Source organism: Physcomitrium patens, chromosome 1 (assembly GCF_059467195.1).
Source record: "Physcomitrium patens ecotype Gransden chromosome 1, ASM5946719v1, whole genome shotgun sequence".
In the NCBI taxonomy this organism is placed as follows: Eukaryota; Viridiplantae; Streptophyta; class Bryopsida; order Funariales; family Funariaceae; genus Physcomitrium; species Physcomitrium patens.
Window position 1 is genome coordinate 3,136,486 of NC_143410.1, and position 18,969 is coordinate 3,155,454.

The 18,969-nt window shown below is 41.1% G+C and overlaps 3 protein-coding genes and 1 long non-coding RNA gene across 17 annotated transcripts; all 4 read right to left on the reverse strand.

The window, feature by feature from the left end:
• Window positions 1-1,192: 1,192 nt before the first annotated feature.
• LOC112279048 (uncharacterized) lies at window positions 1,193-3,935 on the reverse strand. 10 transcript variants are annotated; one of them, XM_024513119.2, is made up of 4 exons: window positions 3,815-3,931; window positions 3,422-3,507; window positions 2,836-2,993; window positions 1,193-2,460 (listed from the first exon to the last, which is right to left on the reverse strand). In XM_024513119.2, exon 4 carries the CDS (start codon window positions 2,360-2,362, stop codon window positions 1,490-1,492), a length of 873 nt encoding a protein of 290 aa, XP_024368887.1. In that variant the 5' UTR covers window positions 2,363-2,460; window positions 2,836-2,993; window positions 3,422-3,507; window positions 3,815-3,931; the 3' UTR covers window positions 1,193-1,489. The 10 variants fall into 10 exon arrangements, with proteins under 10 accessions (XP_024368887.1, XP_090112786.1, XP_090112825.1 ...); XM_090256660.1 differs by having other exon boundaries at window positions 3,316-3,507; XM_090256699.1 differs by having other exon boundaries at window positions 3,264-3,507.
• Window positions 3,936-6,370: 2,435 nt separating this feature from the next.
• LOC112279903 (NEDD8-conjugating enzyme Ubc12) lies at window positions 6,371-8,852 on the reverse strand. 3 transcript variants are annotated; one of them, XM_024514650.3, is made up of 6 exons: window positions 8,757-8,852; window positions 8,326-8,454; window positions 7,792-7,900; window positions 7,442-7,520; window positions 7,115-7,231; window positions 6,371-6,663 (listed from the first exon to the last, which is right to left on the reverse strand). In XM_024514650.3, exons 2-6 carry the CDS (start codon window positions 8,423-8,425, stop codon window positions 6,523-6,525), a joined length of 546 nt encoding a protein of 181 aa, XP_024370418.1. In that variant the 5' UTR covers window positions 8,426-8,454; window positions 8,757-8,852; the 3' UTR covers window positions 6,371-6,522. The 3 variants fall into 3 exon arrangements, with proteins under 3 accessions (XP_024370418.1, XP_024370426.1, XP_090113034.1); XM_024514658.3 differs by having other exon boundaries at window positions 8,618-8,852; XM_090256908.1 differs by lacking the exon at window positions 8,757-8,852 and adding an exon at window positions 8,109-8,185 and having other exon boundaries at window positions 8,326-8,457.
• A 1,956-nt stretch (window positions 8,853-10,808) lies between these two features.
• On the reverse strand, window positions 10,809-16,629 carry LOC112279874 (uncharacterized). Of its 3 annotated transcripts, none has more exons than XM_024514621.3 (14): window positions 16,452-16,629; window positions 14,943-15,105; window positions 14,699-14,777; window positions 14,427-14,522; window positions 14,172-14,294; window positions 13,636-14,055; window positions 13,449-13,508; window positions 12,877-13,340; window positions 12,696-12,753; window positions 12,432-12,491; window positions 12,231-12,317; window positions 11,889-12,017; window positions 11,630-11,725; window positions 10,809-11,515 (listed from the first exon to the last, which is right to left on the reverse strand). In XM_024514621.3, exons 1-14 carry the CDS (start codon window positions 16,483-16,485, stop codon window positions 11,276-11,278), a joined length of 2,109 nt encoding a protein of 702 aa, XP_024370389.1. In that variant the 5' UTR covers window positions 16,486-16,629; the 3' UTR covers window positions 10,809-11,275. The 3 variants fall into 3 exon arrangements, with proteins under 3 accessions (XP_024370389.1, XP_024370376.1, XP_073396318.1); XM_024514608.3 differs by having other exon boundaries at window positions 12,654-12,753; window positions 16,452-16,628; XM_073540217.2 differs by lacking the exon at window positions 16,452-16,629 and adding an exon at window positions 15,323-16,352 and having other exon boundaries at window positions 12,654-12,753.
• Window positions 16,630-17,545: 916 nt separating this feature from the next.
• On the reverse strand, window positions 17,546-18,533 carry LOC149989824 (uncharacterized). The gene is made up of 3 exons (XR_016506490.1): window positions 18,406-18,533; window positions 17,944-18,281; window positions 17,546-17,764 (listed from the first exon to the last, which is right to left on the reverse strand). It is a non-coding gene; the product is annotated as an uncharacterized LOC149989824 (long non-coding RNA).
• Window positions 18,534-18,969: the final 436 nt, after the last annotated feature.

An 18,969-nucleotide genomic window follows, 5' to 3' on the forward strand; every position in this document is an offset into this window, starting at 1 on the left:
TGATGTGAATTTTAAGGGAGAGTGCATTTGTACAAATAAATGAATACATAATTAGTTTTATAACTTCCATTTTAAAATGCTGCAAGTCACTTAAATGAATATATAAAATTGTGTAAGGGTTTCTTGACATGTTTTTTTTAGGGTTTAAATAAATAATTAAAGTGAAAATAATAAGATGGTAAGCTCTTATTTATTTGCTGAGCAAGCAAAAATTAAATAAATAATGGAAAATAAATTTAAATTGAAGTAAAGTAACCAATTGATTGAAACCATGATTTAAGAGTACTATGGGGTTTGCCACCAATGTCTTTGGAGATACAATATGTTATTGTGATTAAAATTAAAATGATGTTGAGGGGCTTACATGTCTTTGAGGGCTTAGTATGCAATATTGTCTTATGTGACCAATGTGTGAAATTTTGAAAGTGAATTTTAAGTTGCACAAGATTTAACATTATTTTTGTACAACTATATTTTTAATTGACATTATAAGAAGAACCTTAGATTTGCAAAACACAATTCAATTAAGCTTTAACATACATTATTTCTTTGGATGATTAGATGATGAGCGAGAGCATTTTATAAAACATTGAAAATTGTGCATTACCGGTTGGTAACAACACTAAAAGCAACTAGTTCAACAACAAAATAATGTCGTTTCAAAATCTTAAACAAGCATAAAATGTATTCCTTTTTTAGAAAGTTATTAAGTTTGAAATTTGTTGTCATGAGTATATAATAATACTAGAAATATAATCATAAAAATCATACCATTACGCTGTAAATGCGACTAGTAGGTACATAATTATGATTACTAGATTGTTGAACGCATTCATATTTATAATCATAAATACACCTTACTTTAACATCTATGATAGAACAAAAGCATAAAATATAAAAATAAAACATACCATCAAACTCGTACTTTGTTTGATGGATCCGATACCTCGTGCCAGAGCGTCTCCGAAATAGCTGTCTACGATCCTACCAACGAGACAAGTTTGTTTTCCACGATCTGATGAAGAAACTTGTTATAACTAACACGCTTGAGGTTACAATAACTGTTCTAAACACTGACGGTTGGGCTTAGAGAGGGTGATGTTTGAAGGCAGGCATGATTTCGTTTCATCCGGTGCGAACACAAAACACCAGCTCGAAAACAGAATACTTCATTCCAAATATAGAACCAGAATTTTGTACTGAGAAACGACAAGCCAACGATCTTGACGGATGAAAATTCCATTTAACTTCAAGAACACAGGAACGTATATCAGAAATGGAGCTGGCACCAACAAAAGGATTCCCAAACTTCAATAAAGTCTTATGAACAACTACTCTAGTGTAAGAATGGGGCTTGGGTTCTGTTTAATCGTGAAGCATGTGGGCATGGATGCGCCTACGCTCGGCAAACACAAAAATCTACAACTTACTCTCCATAGTGACAACTTTTCAAACTATATACGTACGAAAACGTCTGGGCTCTTATAGGCTACCAAGCAAGTACTGGAATTAGAAATAACCACAACGCTATCAGTGAAACATCGAGAAGGCTGGACTTGGGGACGACTGAGGCACCATTCGGATTTATCAACTGCGGAGTCGAATCAGGGGAGTAACTGGGGCCATCTGTAGCGTCTCCTCCGGATCCACCAGGGTTTACAATGGAACCTGGGGGAGCAGGAGGACCAGCACGAGCAGGAGCAATTGGACTTGCATCCACCGGGGCAGGAGCAGCTTCAGGTGCTACAACTCCCTTGTTGTATTTCGCCGTGTTCAGCACGTTGTCGATACCATGAACAGCAACCGTATTGTCTACAAAAATATCGGGGTCAACAATTTGGGAGTCATCCAATTTGTAGGCGCCTTTTGAATTGCTCGTGACAACTATTACTACGTTCGCTGCAGTAGATGGAATCTTCGTGCCCACGGGAAGATTCAAAAGTCCCTCGTAGCTGTAGACCTTCGCTGCTCCGTGGTAAGTTAAGAGAGTGGTCAGGTAAGTGGTGGAATTCATCAGAACGTTGCTGAAAGCGTTATCGTTTGGAGCTAAAAGTGTCATCCCCGTCTTGATGATGTTGTTATTAGGGAGGCTGTCAAGAAGACCAGCGATAGCACCATAGTGACCAGCTGATCGCAAGGACGTTACCACTTTTTCGTGGAGAGTTAGAATTTTAGGAGCAGGTGCTGGTGCACGAACAGGTGCCGGGACAGGTACTGCCGGAACTTTTGAGGCTGCTGCAGTTACCAAACTCTCAGAGGCAACAGTGCCAAGTGCAAGAGGAAGTAGAAGGGTAAAACACACCATTGTGTTGAAAACGAGTTGTGCCCCTCGCAAGGAGGGGAAGAGGTTGACTCCCGCCATTCGTTCGTCAACAATGAAAAATCCGTCACTTCCACAAATATTTAGCGGCTGCCTCACCCAGTCCAACCACTAACAACTGACTAAAACCGACATCGACCCTGTTACACAGCAATCCATGATGAGTTAGTCTCGTATAAATTCCAACGATATTCGAAGAGCCCACAAAGAAAGAGTTGCTATCTAGTTAGACATGAAATGGTAAGTACTTGTTGAAAAACAAGCTATGTGTATGGCATGTCATGAAGCGCCCACGATGATACATACTAGAGATAGTCATAGGAACTGGGTGAAACAATTAAATCGACATATGCTACCTAAATCTTCTAATTCATTCATATAACTAGCCCTTTACAATTACTCGAATTCTTATTGCCGCTTACAAAATTTCCTCTCAGCAATCTGTTATAGATTTACATTTGGACAACATGAAGAAGGTTGTGCGACACAAAGTTCAGTGACAATGCAATCTTCACCTTCACTGTATGAAGTTCTAAAGGTGATGATCTAGATTGAGCAATAGATTTCATTTAAAAAACTTTAGAAACAATAGAGAACGGACAAATCAAGTCCGCAGTAGTCATAAGAACTTGTCTCTGGAGTCTCATTGTGGCCTAAGTACTTGTTATCTTATCTGCAAGAAAATGAGGCAGAAAGTAAATGATAAACTGGAAGCAAGAAAATAAACTATGGGCGCACACTACCACCGCACGAGAAACAGCGCAGATGTGCATCTAACACAAAGAAATTCTCAAGCAGGACCTCGTTAAGCCATCTTCGTAAAACGCGACGTCGACATTGCGTTAAACCAGCCTCCTTTTTATGACAAGGATGCAATGAGCATCATGTCAAATAATACAACAAGAAAGAGTTTCGAAAAAAACTTAGGTTGAAATATGCCTACGCTATCTTCGACACTGCATTCCATGTTCACATTCGGCATTCCATCACATTACTTCGTATAAATGCAGCAACTTCTTTGCAACCAAGGGCACTCTCTTGACCAACGTCGCAACAGCTTGGACTCTAATATCAGGTTAAGAGCCAAAGAGAAGCTCGTACTCCCTAACAGGCATTCTGAACTTCTGTACACCAGGTCGAAGTCAGCACTAGCTCGAAAACAGAACGAAGCTAGCTCGCAGCCGCACCTTCACCAAAACATCCAAAACATGGCCGGACTTTAAACACCACAAGAACCAGTAAAAACCAGCAACATTGAGAACCCCAAAGAAAATCGACGCCAAGCCAATGCCATGTAGTCTTGCATGCAAATTAACTGTATAGAAGGAAAAAAAAAAAAAAAAAAAAAAAAAAAACTGTGTGCGGGGACAAGCTTCCAGCAGACTCAAGCGTGAGGCTCCATGACTCACAGTTGCTTGAAGGCAAGCAGAGTAGAGACCATTGCAAGCTCGTAAATTAGACATAAGCGAGAGGAGCCAGGAACAACACACTTACGGAGAAGAAGCAGCGATGGTGAGAGTCGACGGAGTGAGCATGAAGACTCGGCGACGAGCAAGCGCAACTAGCAGCTACAGCAGGAGCTGAGAAAACGAAGCTCGCGAGTTTAACTGCAATGGCGGCAATGTAGAGGTACTTGATGGTGCCAGCGCGGGCACGGGTGCCCACTTCCCCAGACTCCCTGACATTTTCTGTCGTGGAACAGGCGCGGTCTGCTGCCAAGGCTCATTCCCGTGCCAACCCACCAGGGTGTTTCTTCAAATTCACCCCTGCGTTTTTCACCCTCGTAAATTTTCTCCTGCAAGAATATTCGTATTAATTACTACGTCCCATTTGGATTTACCTTCATATCCTTATTTCCGCTCCTGGGTTTTAACGTTTACCCCTAACTTATTCTAGGTTCCCGTGAAGTGCACGCATGTTCTCATGTGTGTGTTCTAATGATCAGAAAGAGCTCCAACGCTTGGGAACTTCGATAACTTGGGGAACGTGGGCTCAGGGTGTAGTGGGTTTGAACGTTCATGCTTTTTGTGCGAACGCGGTACGGTGATAGGTGCAAGACTGACATTCCCATGATGGGAATTGCAAGACCGACCCCATGGCCGTCCACGTGCTTGTAACTTTTTAGAGAATGTATCGGCAGCGGTCATAGGGCCGTTGTTTGAGATGGGCCTCGTTTCTCTTCCTTCAGTATGGTGAAAGTTCTGTTTGAATAAAATTATAACTCCATCAGAGTGAATATTTCATCTTTGATTTATACTCAAAAATCATAACAAAAATACTGTAACGTAAAACTATTCCAACATAATTATCAGATTGCTAACTTATATATTGACAATTTCATCTTACACAGTGACTAGTTGAACTAACATTATTTGTATGAACTTTTAAAAAATCACATTAAAAGTTCTAATTTTTGTATAGTAGTATCTTAAGTAAGACCAATTTTTGCAAAATAGATTAAAAACAACTTGCTGTCAGAGTTTGCTTAAACATTCCAACTTAATGTTTTTTACAATAATACTATTCAATACTTCTACCAAAAGAATTGCACAACTTTAATATACATGGTGTAAATTTACTTAAGCATCTACATAAATTTAAACAATGAAATCACAAACATTGAAAGGTTGAATAAATCAAAAAAATTAACAATTTGAAATAATCCCAGGATGAGATAGATTTTACTTTAAGTGTACGCTCACTTGACAGAGCAGACTTCACCCTCAAGGACAGGATGGCGCAATTCCTCGTAGGGAACCGGTTTCGTTCAAAGATGTGAATGTGAGGGCGTCATGGATTGGATCGTAATTAGGGTTTCTGTGAGAATTGGGTACGCTTGAGTTGTGTCAGCATATTTGCATTGTAACAGCAGAATGGACGAAAGTTTTGAGAGGTTGAGCCTTATGCCACAGTCACTATCAGGGTAAAATTCAGGATCGAGATTTGTCTTGATAAGGTGAATGAAGTTTCTAACACCCTATTCCAGAAGGATTTTCACGCATTGGAGTCGGAGCCGAGTGCCAGACACCAGACGCCGGTGTGAATCGCATGGGAATTGACTACTACCCACTTCTATCTTTCCAGCACTGAACAATCTTATCCCAGTGATTTCTGCAATTTGAGTTCTTCCAGTCTGATTGGGGAAAAGAGATCAACCCATCTCCCACATTCATATAACATGAAGTTGTAGTCCTGCTTAATCAGTTGCTCTTGATCTGTCTAGTGGGATAGGATTCACGCCCCAGTAAGGATTTTGATGGAGCTGCGAGGTTCGATTTGGTGCAGCTGATACATCTTTTTACTTTATAGAAGCCTAAATGCATTTGATGGTGTCAAGCTTGTGGAGTATAAGGGAGGGTGTGGGCCAGGCAGATAACAGAGGTGGCAGTTAGAATGGTCTTGTCGCACAGCCTTGCCACCTTTGCTGGCAAACAGGGACAACGTCATTTTCCGTCAGACGACAGGAACTTGCATCTAATCCAAATTTATGCGTAGAGTGGGTGGCTGCCTGCTAACAGGCTCAACTTGAGTTGTTGACCATATACACCAACAACAAGCGTGGAGACACAGCTGACGGGTCTCCACGAGCTTCCTTCATTTCACCATGCCGTGGACTTCCAGGGCAGACATGAGTATCTAGAGGCAAACACATTCCAGTTCTCTACATAAATGGGCACATTAACTAGTCCAACACGTTGCTAAATGTTGTGAGATAATCTGCTGTGATTTACTTGGCACTGCTGTTCTAACTGCATGCAGGGTGTCCAATTCAACCCAGACAGCTTAGGTCTCACTGAGAACTTATACTTTAAGAGCTTCTTCGTTAAGGCGGACGAAAAGTTGGATGCGAGAAACCCAACTTCGAATCGGAAAGCTGCAACTATCTAAAAAGGGGACTTCACGAGCATTTCGAAATACTCGCATTTGATATCTATTTGTTTCCTACTTAACAATGCAACGTAATCGCTTATTTTTCTTGATACGATGACAAAAAAGTTTCAGTTCATATTGACGTGTGGACTCACAAGTAGACAGTCTTACACTAAAATGTAGTATTCAGGATCCTAACTGCTTAGATCCCAAGAGAATGACATTTCGTGTTCACTGCAACACCATTCTACAATGTTTGATGAGGACAATGCGCCCCTATAGATGAGACATAAACCTGCAAAAATTAACTAAGCAAAATGCAACAATAAGGTTCAGCCAATGCATCTAGGGAAATGATGGCCGCCAACATAACCACCAGCCATCGATCTCCGCACATATTGTTCGAACTGTCGAGGGTTGTCCCGTAGCACTTCTGCAGCCTCATGGTTAAGTGGATCATCTGGGTTGGGATCCTGCAAGACGAAAAACCATCAGTAAAACTAAAACCCTAACATGAAGAGAGACAAATCTATCAGATAAGAAACATGCTTTTGGTAATACAAAAAGTACCAAATTAGAACCAAGTAATTACACTAAAATCCTCCGATAGCTAGAAGGCCTCAGTAACTGTAATCAGATTCACATTAGCGGTTTGACCGTACACAATACGAAGCTGGCCTTGCACCAAACTCTTCTGGTGCATCCAGTAGGAGGAACTACGATCACCGTGAACAGAAACCACGATCTAACTGATAGCATGCCCCGAAAATTCAGAATTCAGGATCAAGATTTAGTTTATTGGCTGAAGGCAAGGTTTCACAATCCTATTCAGGGTTCCATAGTACCAAGCACACCCTGGAAATCACATGAAAATACTCTTGATTGTAAGCCAAAAATGCTTAGCGAATACCGCAAAGAGCTTACCAAAAATAGATACTGGAGACCATATATGATAGAGTTTATGCTCAGTACTGGCTTCCAATCCTCACGGAGAATATTCAAACAAACGTTCCCCTCCATATCTATATTCGGATGATAAACCTGCACGGATACTAAATCAAATTATATCCCAGATGTCGCATGAAAAATTATAAACCTACTTTCTACATACCCTCTGTGCCACTTTACGGATACTAAACAGACTTCTCGCTCATCAAAGCCACAACAAGACCACCTATCCCTTGTTGTGGTTATCTAGTCAAACAAGAGCTAACTTGTGCATTACACCTACTGATGTTTCCAGAATCTCACCTTCGTCTTGCATTTCACTTTAGGTGCTTCGTGAGGATACACCTGCGATATTTGAAAACTGAAAGTAAAGATACCTCCTCTGCATAGACAACCATCATACTGATCAAGCACTTCAAATGCTGGCATAAACAACAAGAGAGAAATAAATAAATAGATAAATAAGAGAAGAGAAGAGAAGAGAAGAGAAGAGAGAGAACGCAGGAATAGATTAGGAATTCAGTTCAATTTCAAATTCTTATGATACAAGGAAAATGGACACAGACAATGAAATGGAACATTAAGTGCAACATCTACAATACAAAAAAGTAGATTCTAAAATGCATAATCTCAGACAAAAGCTGGATACTCACTGATAGTGGCCCTCGTCCGGTCGAATGGTAATCTCCAAGCTGAGAAGGTTATCCTGTCCATCTGGAAAACTTATGGTGGTTGTCTTGGCCAGGTTCAACTCACTTATATCTGAAAAATTAACCGCATTAATAACACTAAGCGAGACCAAACGATTATGACACTACATAATGCACAATGTGACGAAATGTTTTGCAGATGAACACAATCCTCACAACTGACGACTCCATGAAGAATTTGGAGCGCACAGCATTGGGCAGAAATGAGGAAAGACAGGTGGACATTCAGAAGAAGTACGCAGAATATACAGTATCAATACCAAGTGGGAGCTTCTTGTCTTCTACAACAGACAACATCCAAATGAAGCAGGTAAGCAGCTCTCAATCACAAAGCCAACTGAAAAAGCAGGTCAGATCAAAGAAACTATCAAGTCCACCAGATCATGTGACAATCCAAATTTAGCACAGGGCACAAACAAGAAGAAGAAGGATGCAAAAGTAGTGAGAAGAAGGGCAACGACAGAGATAGAGAAGGACCTTTCTGGACCCTCAATTCGCCAGCACTTTGCTTTTTGACGGGCCGTCCTTTCGCATTATCTTCTTTTTGCTTTTGCTTCACACTGAATAGCTTGATCATGGTGATACCAGCGTCCCTGACCAACTCTCCTGCAAATCTCACCATAACAATCCCATCAGATAAGGAAAAAAGAAAACAAAAATAAAAACACGCACCAGAAGCTTCATATCAAGAAATCCACATTGCCCAACCCAAATTACAGGAACCTTAAAAAACAGAGCACTGATTACACTCCAAAGATCTCCAACGAACCAGAAATCCAGTAACGATTCCAGCAACAAAACGATCGCCAAATTCAGATCGTGTGCCCGCAAACCCTAACTTTCCAACCGTGAGAATTCCTCGCATTCGCTCGAAAAAAAACATATCTCAGAAAGCTCTGCGGAAGTACCTGAGAGCAATTTCCAGAGTTAGGTTAATGAAGGATCGCCGCAATGGAAGACTAGTGAATCCAAGAATGAATTCGTGCACACAGACACAGCCAGGGGCATTGAATGCTTGAAAGCCGTAGCCCAGGCCGAGGTGGGCATTCTGTGAGGGAAATGGGCCCTTCACGCAGATCGCGGGTTGGGGGGGGGGAGGGGTGAGAGCACCCGCGATGGTATCCCGGTGGGGGAAAACCCGCTAGGAGGAGGGAACCAACCGATGTAGGACACGTGTCCTTGTTTTTAGTGTGTGTGTATATATACTTATACTAGTGGAAACCCGGGCCATTGGCCACGAAAAAATCATTGTAAACACAAGGTTGATTTATTCATGAAAAATAACAATATTTTATGTGAATTTTATCTACAATATATTTAATATTGACTTAATTATATATTTTTATTCTTAATATATATATATATATAATAACATTCTAATTAATCTATGGTTTTAATTTATATATTATTATTTTCATTAATTTTAAAATCATAATAAAATAATATCTTTCTATTTATACATTATAATATTATTTTTAAGCCATTATTTTCCTTATGCAATATAAAAGAAGAAAAAAAACCTATAAAATATATTGTATAAAAATCTCAATAAGTAGCAAGAGTTTTATAAATTAACTTTTGTATACTTGATTTTTTTTCTAAAATATTTTTTTTATAACTTGACTTCGTAAATATTCTTAATTTTTCTTTTAAATAATTATTTAAACTAACAAATATCCTTCAATATATCCTATTTGATTCTCAAATGTTAAAACATATAATATTTTAATTATATAATTTATAAAATGTTAATTTTATTAATATTATTAAATATAATAAAAAATACTTAATTTTAAAATATAGTTTTGATATTAAATTTGTTTGTGGAGACCAAAAATTTAAAAAAGTAAGTTTGGTCATATTGTATAATAGTAACGTCAAGAATGACCTATTAGAATTAATGGATCAATGGATAGTTTTCTATTGTAAATGTAGAACCTGATAGGATTGATTTTCATCATTAATATTATGATGGATATTGTGCCTACATGTAGTCTTTTAATAGGAACTATAAAGGCTAAGACTTCTTCAACCTAACATATCTTATGATATACTTATTTGTTGTGCATTAAAGGTGCTTACAAAAAATAATTGAACTATCTTACAAAACTTTTAATATAGTTATTTGCTAGACACTTAACATTCTTCAAGAATTAATTAGTTATTTTACTTTTTTTTTTAAATGAAGCAATGGACATGCAAGATTTTTACACAGAAGATTGAAGAAAATTTTGAAGGTTTAGAAGCAATAAAGAAATGATAGGGTTGGAAGTAATTAAATGTAACATTTATCAAATAAATAAATGTGTTGATGGTTGAATGTACATACTATGGATGCATGGCCTTTTAGATAGATTGTTTTACTTCAAGAATAACATATTAATTTGCCAATAACATGCAAATTTGCCTCACATCCCCTTGTAGATTCAACATCTACCAAAATACTCTAGAGCTTATATTTCTTGCTCCAAATTGTTAACTATAAATGCTACACCAAGAATCTTGACCTTGCATCTTTGTTTTAAATCCTTTATTATAGATGTTTAGATGTGATATGGTGGCATTTCAATCCAAATGCTACAAATGAGAACCAAGATGCATTAAGGTGGAAGCTTGGACATTGGTTAGAGAATTAATCTTCCTAGTAACAACAAATAGGGCTTATACATATTGTTCACAATGGCCACGAAGAGCCTTTGGTTGATAAGATAATATTCTAAATTTATATTGATTAATTTAGCAAAGATAATAATAAAATAGAACATTTCAATCAATTTGAATTAAATCAACTATAAAAAATATGAAGACCATATATTGAACATGTTTAGAATAAATTCAATATTTTAGAAGAATAAATGAACTTATTTATATGCATATCCACACATATCTATCTATCTATCAGCAAGGAAATTTGCATGGATGTTTCCAATGATGATATCCATAGGTGAGGACTAGCAAAATATTGATAAATAATCATGTCAGATACAAAACTTTAATTCATCAAAGTATTAATATCACAAAAAGATTAAATCCACCAAAAAGTTAGAAACAATCGAACCATCATATCACATGTAGTTGAATTATACAAATATAACTAATAATACCTTGGTTTCCAGATTTTAAAAACGATCATATATATTAACATAAAGATGTATATATATATATATATATATATATAAATTAAAAAAATTAGCGAAAATCAACACTAGTTCTATTGTGATTTTTGTGTGTATTTTTTTTGACATGGGTTTGCTCAGCCCCTATCTAGCCAACCACAAATGTCTTACCAGGTCACATCTAATTGGGTGTCTGTTGAATGCACCGATCTCATTTCAGCGCAGTATGAACGGAGACAATTCCAGGATCCAACGCAGCTGGGAAAACGAAGAAGAATAATCCATCGAAAGATTCACCGAGGATTCCCGTCCTATTGCGCCGACGCCGGAAACTGGAGTGCGAGCTCTCGCACGAAAATGTAGCGGAATCCGAAGCTGTGAGGGATCCATTCCAGGCAGTGCGCGGCGCTCTTGTGGGGCTTGGCTTGAATGCATTGCTGGATTTGGGCTTGAAGCTGCCCGGGAACATTGTTGGCCACGAGCTGCAGCAACGTCGAGGGACTCATCATCAGCTCCCGTGCGTACCACTCGAGAATTCGCGGCAACAGAACCTGCAGCAGCAGATTCACATCACCATTGAAATATAATTTAGAGTTTGCTGGTTGGTAATGTTTGTGACAAGTCAAGCAGCATTCGTGTAACGGGAGAACGAAGAGTTTGGTTACCTTGCTTTCGCCGCGGATTCTGATGCTTGCTTGTAAGAAGTCTAGCTTGGCTGATTCGAGCTCTGACTTCACATTCGTGGCTGTGTACACTCGTATCTGCACGTGTGAAACGAATAGATTCAGTCAGGGTCTGGGCTCCTATTTGAGTTCAGAAGATTGAATTTTCTTTTTTCTGTGGGTGGACATGGAGTTTCGAAAAATGGAAATGAGAGACGATTGTGAGGGAGAATAAGGAAAGTTTGATGGGGTCTAAACGTACTGCGGGATCAGAGCGGCCACCGGAGCAAAGCGCGAAGCAGACGAGAGGCTCTGGTGTGTGCAAACCGTAAGCGCGCCTTTCATCCCTGGTTTTGAACTTTGTCCCCTGTGATAATAGGGATTGGAACCACTGGGGTATCACACCACATGGTGAACTGCGTTAGAATCTACATCGAAGAGAAGATGGGTGAATATCCCTCAACATTCGGGGCTGATCCCAAAAAAAGTTAAGTGGGGACCTATAATACTTGGGACCAACCTCGATTTCAGAACAGGAAAACGTTTCCTTGGCAACTGGTAATGAAAGTTTGGAGAAAATCTGGACGGCGTTCTGCTTAGCTACCTGAGATGGACGGATGGATCCACAACCAAGAATGCTATGTTCGATGGTGTGGGCGTTGACCAGGTGAGCGCCCACTTTGTATGCAGCCTGCACACAAGAAGTGACGAAGTCCACTGAGGACAACCATTCAATTTCATCGAGTCTAGTAGGAGTTTAACGAGATCGAGTCAAGAATTTACGAGGTGATGGAGTAATGGGCACCTTTTGCAGCAGCGACAATCGCTTCAACCTATTCCGTGGTATTCCATAGGCTAAGTATGCCTGCCATGGGTGCACCAACACAAGGTAAGCCACAACACATGTAGCGAAAGCGAGTTCTCGACAACACGATGCTCTACTTGGCAGCTCAAGACGAACTAGAGCAAATTTGAGTGATGTAACACATGGGTTGAAGTCCAGTAACAAGGTCGAATCGGCCTTTACATGCATCATGAGTGCGTTGTAAATATTGATCCAGAAGGCAACCTTCTGCTCATGGTTCATTTTCCCCGGGTTCACCTGCTCCAGTTGCTCCACCATTGTTCTGTATCACATAACGTTGAACTTATTACCATGAGGTTATCAGGCTCTGCTAAATAGTCTATTGTGATAGCAGTTTGTTCCTGCAATGAATGCAAAAAGAAACGACTGCATCTTACGTGTGTACCTGAAGTTACGAAGAGCACGAGCTGCATATGGAAGGCGGTCTTTATCAACACAGATCCAGGGAACTTCAACCATAGAGCCATAGCAACCTGAACCCCCATCCCTTTCCTGGTCCTTAAATGAGCTGCTTGGCAACTCTCCAGACAGTTCGCATGAGCCGGCGCTCTCTGTCCTCCAGCGAGGGCTCCAACTACCATTGGAAAGATCATTGGACGAGGAAACGGTGGTTGAGGAAGAGGTGGAAGATGAAGGGGAGATGGGAACCGGTTGCGTTAATGGAGGGTCAGCGAGTTTACAGTAAATAGCAGCCATACACCGAACAAGCTCCTCAGACAGCTTGTTTGGGTTCGAGGAGGTGGGCTCTGCCAGGCTTCTGGTTGGATCAGTGGATGTTTCGAATGCGTTGCTCACACTCTGTCGGTTGAAATGCTCAGGAATGGATACCACTTGGAGGGATGAGTATGGCTGCAAATGCAATACGAAAACGATGCTTAACAAACTAGTGCACGTTCAAACTCCAGAGAGAAAGGTTCAAGCCAATTTAAGCCTAGTGAGTTGTATAACAGGACTCACGTTTCCAGGGTTGAGAACACTTATCGAACGGCTCGGGGGTGTAGCCTCCATATTTGGGACCTGAAAAATAAATAAATAAATAAATAAAATCATGTCTACGTAAACAGAAAGCCTTTAAGGAGACGTAAATTGTTGGACAACCAAGAAACAAAACTCAAGCAAGAGAACCTGATCTTCGAGAACTTACGATAGGTGGTTCTGCGGAGGAGTCCTGCATCTCGCGAGGTTCTTCGTCAATGGAGTAGAAAGTGCCACCAGGCAAAGAGTTGTGGCGAGTTTTGTGGTGCTCGTTAGAGATGGAGGAATGAGGTCGCTTGAAGCCCTGAGAAGCTGCTACTGACATATTCCGTTGACAGCTCTGTGGAAATGCGTTCCTAGGCTGAGAATCCATCTGCATCTTCTCCGACTTAAATCGTATCTCCCCACGCTGTGCCAAGGCCTGTCTCTTCTCAGCGTGGCTATAAGGACTTGAAGGTTCGAAGTGTAATCCTTGTCCTTGATCTGTTAACCTCTGGTTCAGTACCTCCCGGCACAAGGTCAAGACATGTTGCTCCAGGTGCATGACTTCCTTCTCGAGTGAACTCACCTCTGTAATTAACTTCTGAGTCTGCCGAGGAATTTGAACTGATTGTAAGTTTCCGTCCATTGCAGAAAAGATCACTAACTAGTACCAAACGCGGTATGATTCAATGTGAAATGAAAATCGAGGTTACGCCAGCTTACTTGAGGATCTAAATTGGACAGAAGTACTTGTGCTGAAGGAGCACCTTCAACGCCCACCAACGCTCTCTCAAGGCCTTGTCTTACAGCTTTCTCATCTTCAAGCTGAGTCTGGAGCTGTGCTACCTTCGATTTCAAAGCCAGATCGTCAAGAAACAAGAGCATCAGGCATCCCTATGTAACGTCATTTGAATGAGAATTCGACCAATTCGATACGAAATACTGAATACAACTCGTCAGAGCTGGCGTCTGCCTTACATCATTTTCAAGTAAAGCTCGGCGGTTGTTGAGGATTCTCTTCTTCCTGTCCTCTGTGCCCATAAACCTCATTTTCCAACGCCAGCTTTGAATACTCTGTGAAATAGTCAAATATATGTAAATCTCAATACGAAAGTGAGACAAGGGAACTTAGTCTCCTTCATTCTCATTGATGAAACTCATGTTTTTTTTCAGGAAACAGGTGTTTGAAAAAAAAATAATAAATAAATAAATAAATAAATAAAACAGGATCCCATCACTAAATTCTATACCTCTTTCAAAGCTTGATTAAGGGAAGCGCGAGGAGAAAAATCCCATGAAGATAATTGTTTTGGAGCCTTCTCTGGAGCACTGCAACATCCGTAGTACCTCCGTGTTAGCAATAAACTACCTCAGGATCGCCTTCTACCAACTCTGGTAGCCACAAGGGATCTGTTCAAACTGCAGAATCCATGGCTTGCATGAAAGACAACTTGCTCGATGCACGAGAAAAGCTTGAGAAAATGGAGAATATACCTCAACGAGCGAAAATGACCCCGCGGGCTATCAAGGTGCAAGCCCTCCTTCACAGGAAAGTTTAGCTCTGCTGATACAACCTCCGGTAACATACCACTAAGTTTCATTTTTCTGCTAGTGGAAAGTTTCATTGCTGGAGTCCTGGTTCCTAGTTGCTCTATACCTATCAGTTTCACAAACACGTTTGTCGATTTCAATTTTTTAAATTTTAAATCTAGACCCCTTGCCAATCTCTACCCGAAACTGGACCTACATTGTAGCTCCTTCTAAGCTCACAGTTGAACCTTCATATTCAAAAGTCTGTATAGGTCCATCAATCCTGTCCTAAACGACAGCAAACCCAGCATCGTACCAGCTCCGATCGTAGGAATTTGCGATACCTGAATTAGGAGGAAGGGAAAGCCAGGCCATGAAGCTAGTAACAGATTCGGTAACCGAGCTAGCCGCAAGTCAATGGCTAATGTGATGAGAAAGGTCAAGTGACTGACAGTGCTTAAAAACTAGAAAACGACTTCTTTACAGAATCTTCGTTTGGCATTTTGCATTATCTCTTCGAACGATCGACTAGTAGCTCCATTTTGATCACCCAAGTCAGTGAACGGGGGGGGGGAGTTAACTCACTCAGACTTCAATAACGAACCGTGACAAGTTCTCAAGTTGGGATAACGACTTCCCGCAGTGAGAGCATATATTGACCTAGCTCCCCTAACCGACTGCCAGAAGTGCAGAGCTAAAGAAAGCCCGGAACTACGCCGTTTGGCTGCGAGGCCAGTAAATTGATTGATGTGACAGTGGGTGAGGGGACAGTGAGAGAGGTCAGCCTTCCTTCAACATACAGTAAGCGTGGCAACCGACTGCGACCCTGTCCCTACCACAATTAGCAACCTCCCTACAACCCTCGCCCCATCACCTACCACACGCAGCGATTACAACTCCACCGTGATCATTCTAATTGCGACAGACACTGAGCCTCACTCAACAACACCTTACACAAAACCCAGTCCCCATAATTCAAGAAACAGCCATGCACAAGGAACCAGACACCTCTGGTCACACTGAGCTATACATCACAAACCCCGTCACCATTACCGACTCAAGGCTGCAAGCAAATCATCATCAGCTGCAGCACTGGGGAAAAACCGCCCTCAGTTCGAGAGGCATGATGCTCTCCTTGAGAGTTGCATCATAAATGCCGCTCATTCACAGCACCACCCTCCCATAAAAGACCAACAAGACCTCCTGTTGAAGGATTGTAGGCTAACAGATTCCTGAACAAGCAGGCCGATTCATCATAAAACTACGAGTGGAATCGATTGAAGAAGGTGAGGTCATGCGAGCGAGACGAAAGCACAGAGACGCGGGCGGGTGTTGAGAGCATAGAGCAGATCACACACACACTCACTCACTCACTCACGCACTCACTGGAGGGTGAATGAACTCCATGACCACGCTAAAGCTGTAGGGATTATGCGACAGCATTGACGCACACGCCAGAAAGGAAAGACTAACCCTTCATCAATGAGCCTCGTCGATCATCCCTCATGCTGCTGCTACCGTGGTAGTAGCCCTGGTTCCTGCAACCGGCCAGGCACTGACGTAGCTCTCTCACTCACTGCGAGTCAAGGAGACAACGGCATACGAGGTGGGTGCGCTGGAGGAGGAACCCTCTCGTGAGTGAGTTGTGGTGTGCACAGAAACAGGAGTACTTGCCACTAAGACCCGATCCTGTCTGGATCCTGCAACAACACGGAGTGCCATAAATGCGACGATTACAGCAAACGTGGTTACTTACGTTAACCGCAGCAGCATCTGAGCTGTGATAAGAAATCAATGCTGCGGGGGTGGAGGAGGTGATGATGCTACCAGGAGAGGGAGAAAACAGCAGCAGCATCATCACCGTCGTCGTCGTCGTGGAGGTTGTGCCCCTTCGCGAAGGGATTTGCATAGTTGGATGTTTTCGATTTGGATTCTTTTGAGAGTCTCATGAGATTCCTCTGCGATCTCATCATCTCTCCGAGTTCGGTATGACTGCCTGCAGCTCGGATCAGCAGCTCACTGGTTCCTGCCATTCATGTGGCTGCTGCTTTTTCATTGGCTTGCTACAGATTCCTCCGCATTTGTGTGTGTTATGGTCCAAGTTTCAGTTACGCATTCCTGATTTTCTTCGCAAGCAGAAATGAAAGCTTCCTTCGTGGATTAATGGGGATCGGCACGGACACTATTGAGGGGGGGGGGTCCTAGATAGCGTTTGCTGGCCCTGGTCCTGGCAGGATCTATACATTTACTTATAGTTCGTTACATTTATTTTTTTATCTGTTTAATTGTTGGTTTGTATTGTAAGTTTATATATATATATATATATATATATTGGGTTCTGTTATTGGCATGCTGTATGAGATGCTGGGATGAAATTAGTAATCCTGATGCAATACAGCAGCTGTGGCGAGAATGGCCATGTTTATAGAAACATAAATTTGTTTGTTAAGTTGACTATGATTCTTTTATCCAAATGATTTTGGCTTTGCTTTACAAGACAATCCCTCACAGGTGATTTGTGAGCTTGTTATATGCTTTGTGTGAAAAGATATATATATATATATATATGTATATGTAACACCGTTACGAATGTACATAATTCCTTCTTTTTTTTCTTTTTTTCTTTCTGCTATTGGTTGTTACGCATGATGAACGCCACTTGTCTTGCACAAGTTCAATGTCATGAGTAAAAATGACCAAATGGCATTCAAGTAATGTTCGAAAATGACAAAACTGATGCTCCACTCGATTGGTCTCCTTGCGCAGAGGGAATCATCGTCTCGACGCTACAAAACAAAAACTCAAGGAAAATCACGCCATGGCCACGTCGTCAAAGACATCATCATTCCTTCATTCCTTATCTATGTGTATGTGTGTATATATATGTGTATATATATATATATATATATATATTTATATAAGTATAAATCAAATAAAAAAAAACAAAACAAAACAAATTCCATACCTGAGAAATACAAATCTCAAAATACTGTGAAAGTTTGTTCCTCATTTCGAAGGGACACGAGCCAGGAAATGTGGGTTCTCGTTTCAAAGTTGAAAACCTCTTTGCTTGCATGTACTTCACGCAGTGATTTATTTTGTATTTATTCATTTTATTTTACTTTTTAACATGGTTGTATGTGAAGCTCCGAAGGCAAGATTCCGGAGAAACCGACGCAAAAACATCCCACACGCCAAGGCTCTCTCACCAAGAAGGCTCAAAACGGTGCCCGCTTTTGTGAGCTATCAAAGTCAGTGATTGACTTGCAGCTGACGAGTTCTACTCTCCGCCACAGCTCTTCCCTTGACGATGGCGATGATTGTAAGAATAGGTTAGTGTCAAAGCGGGAAAGGAGTACAGGGCAAAAATATGAAGCGAGACAAAAGCATAAAGCAACATAAAAACAAAACCGAGTAAGCTGCTCACAATGATATATCCAAGGCTAGATTGTAGTGGCCCATCCAGAGAGCAGGATAGCTCCGACATTCGAATCACACTCCTGATTTCGACTTCAAGCATCGAAATACCCAATGCGCAAGGAGAAAATATATCTCACAAATTTGTGTTTATATATATATAAATAAAGCATTGAATCTTTTGAGGATGGCGGTGCCTTGGGCGTCGCCCCTCCCCTGTGGCGAAGGGCCCCACGTCGTGCCAGGAGGTTGCTTGCAGCAGGGTTCGACCCCACGTCTCTGTCGTGACACATCGGCGGGCTACATCGAGCAGCGGGATTCGATCCCTCGTATTTCGAAAAGCGATTCTAAAAAGTCCCGCAAAAAGGATTGCCTTAAGCACTCAGATCATATGTAAGATTTCCCTCTCCTTACGCAATTATACATAACCCATGTTTTGACCTAATTTAAACAAACTTCACACTATAGATGGAAGCAGTGAGTAAGTGTGTGTGTGTGAATATGTGGGATGTGTTTAAATTTGATAAGAGAGTAGCAAGCAATGTGAGCAAGCACGTTTTCCCATACCAGCAAG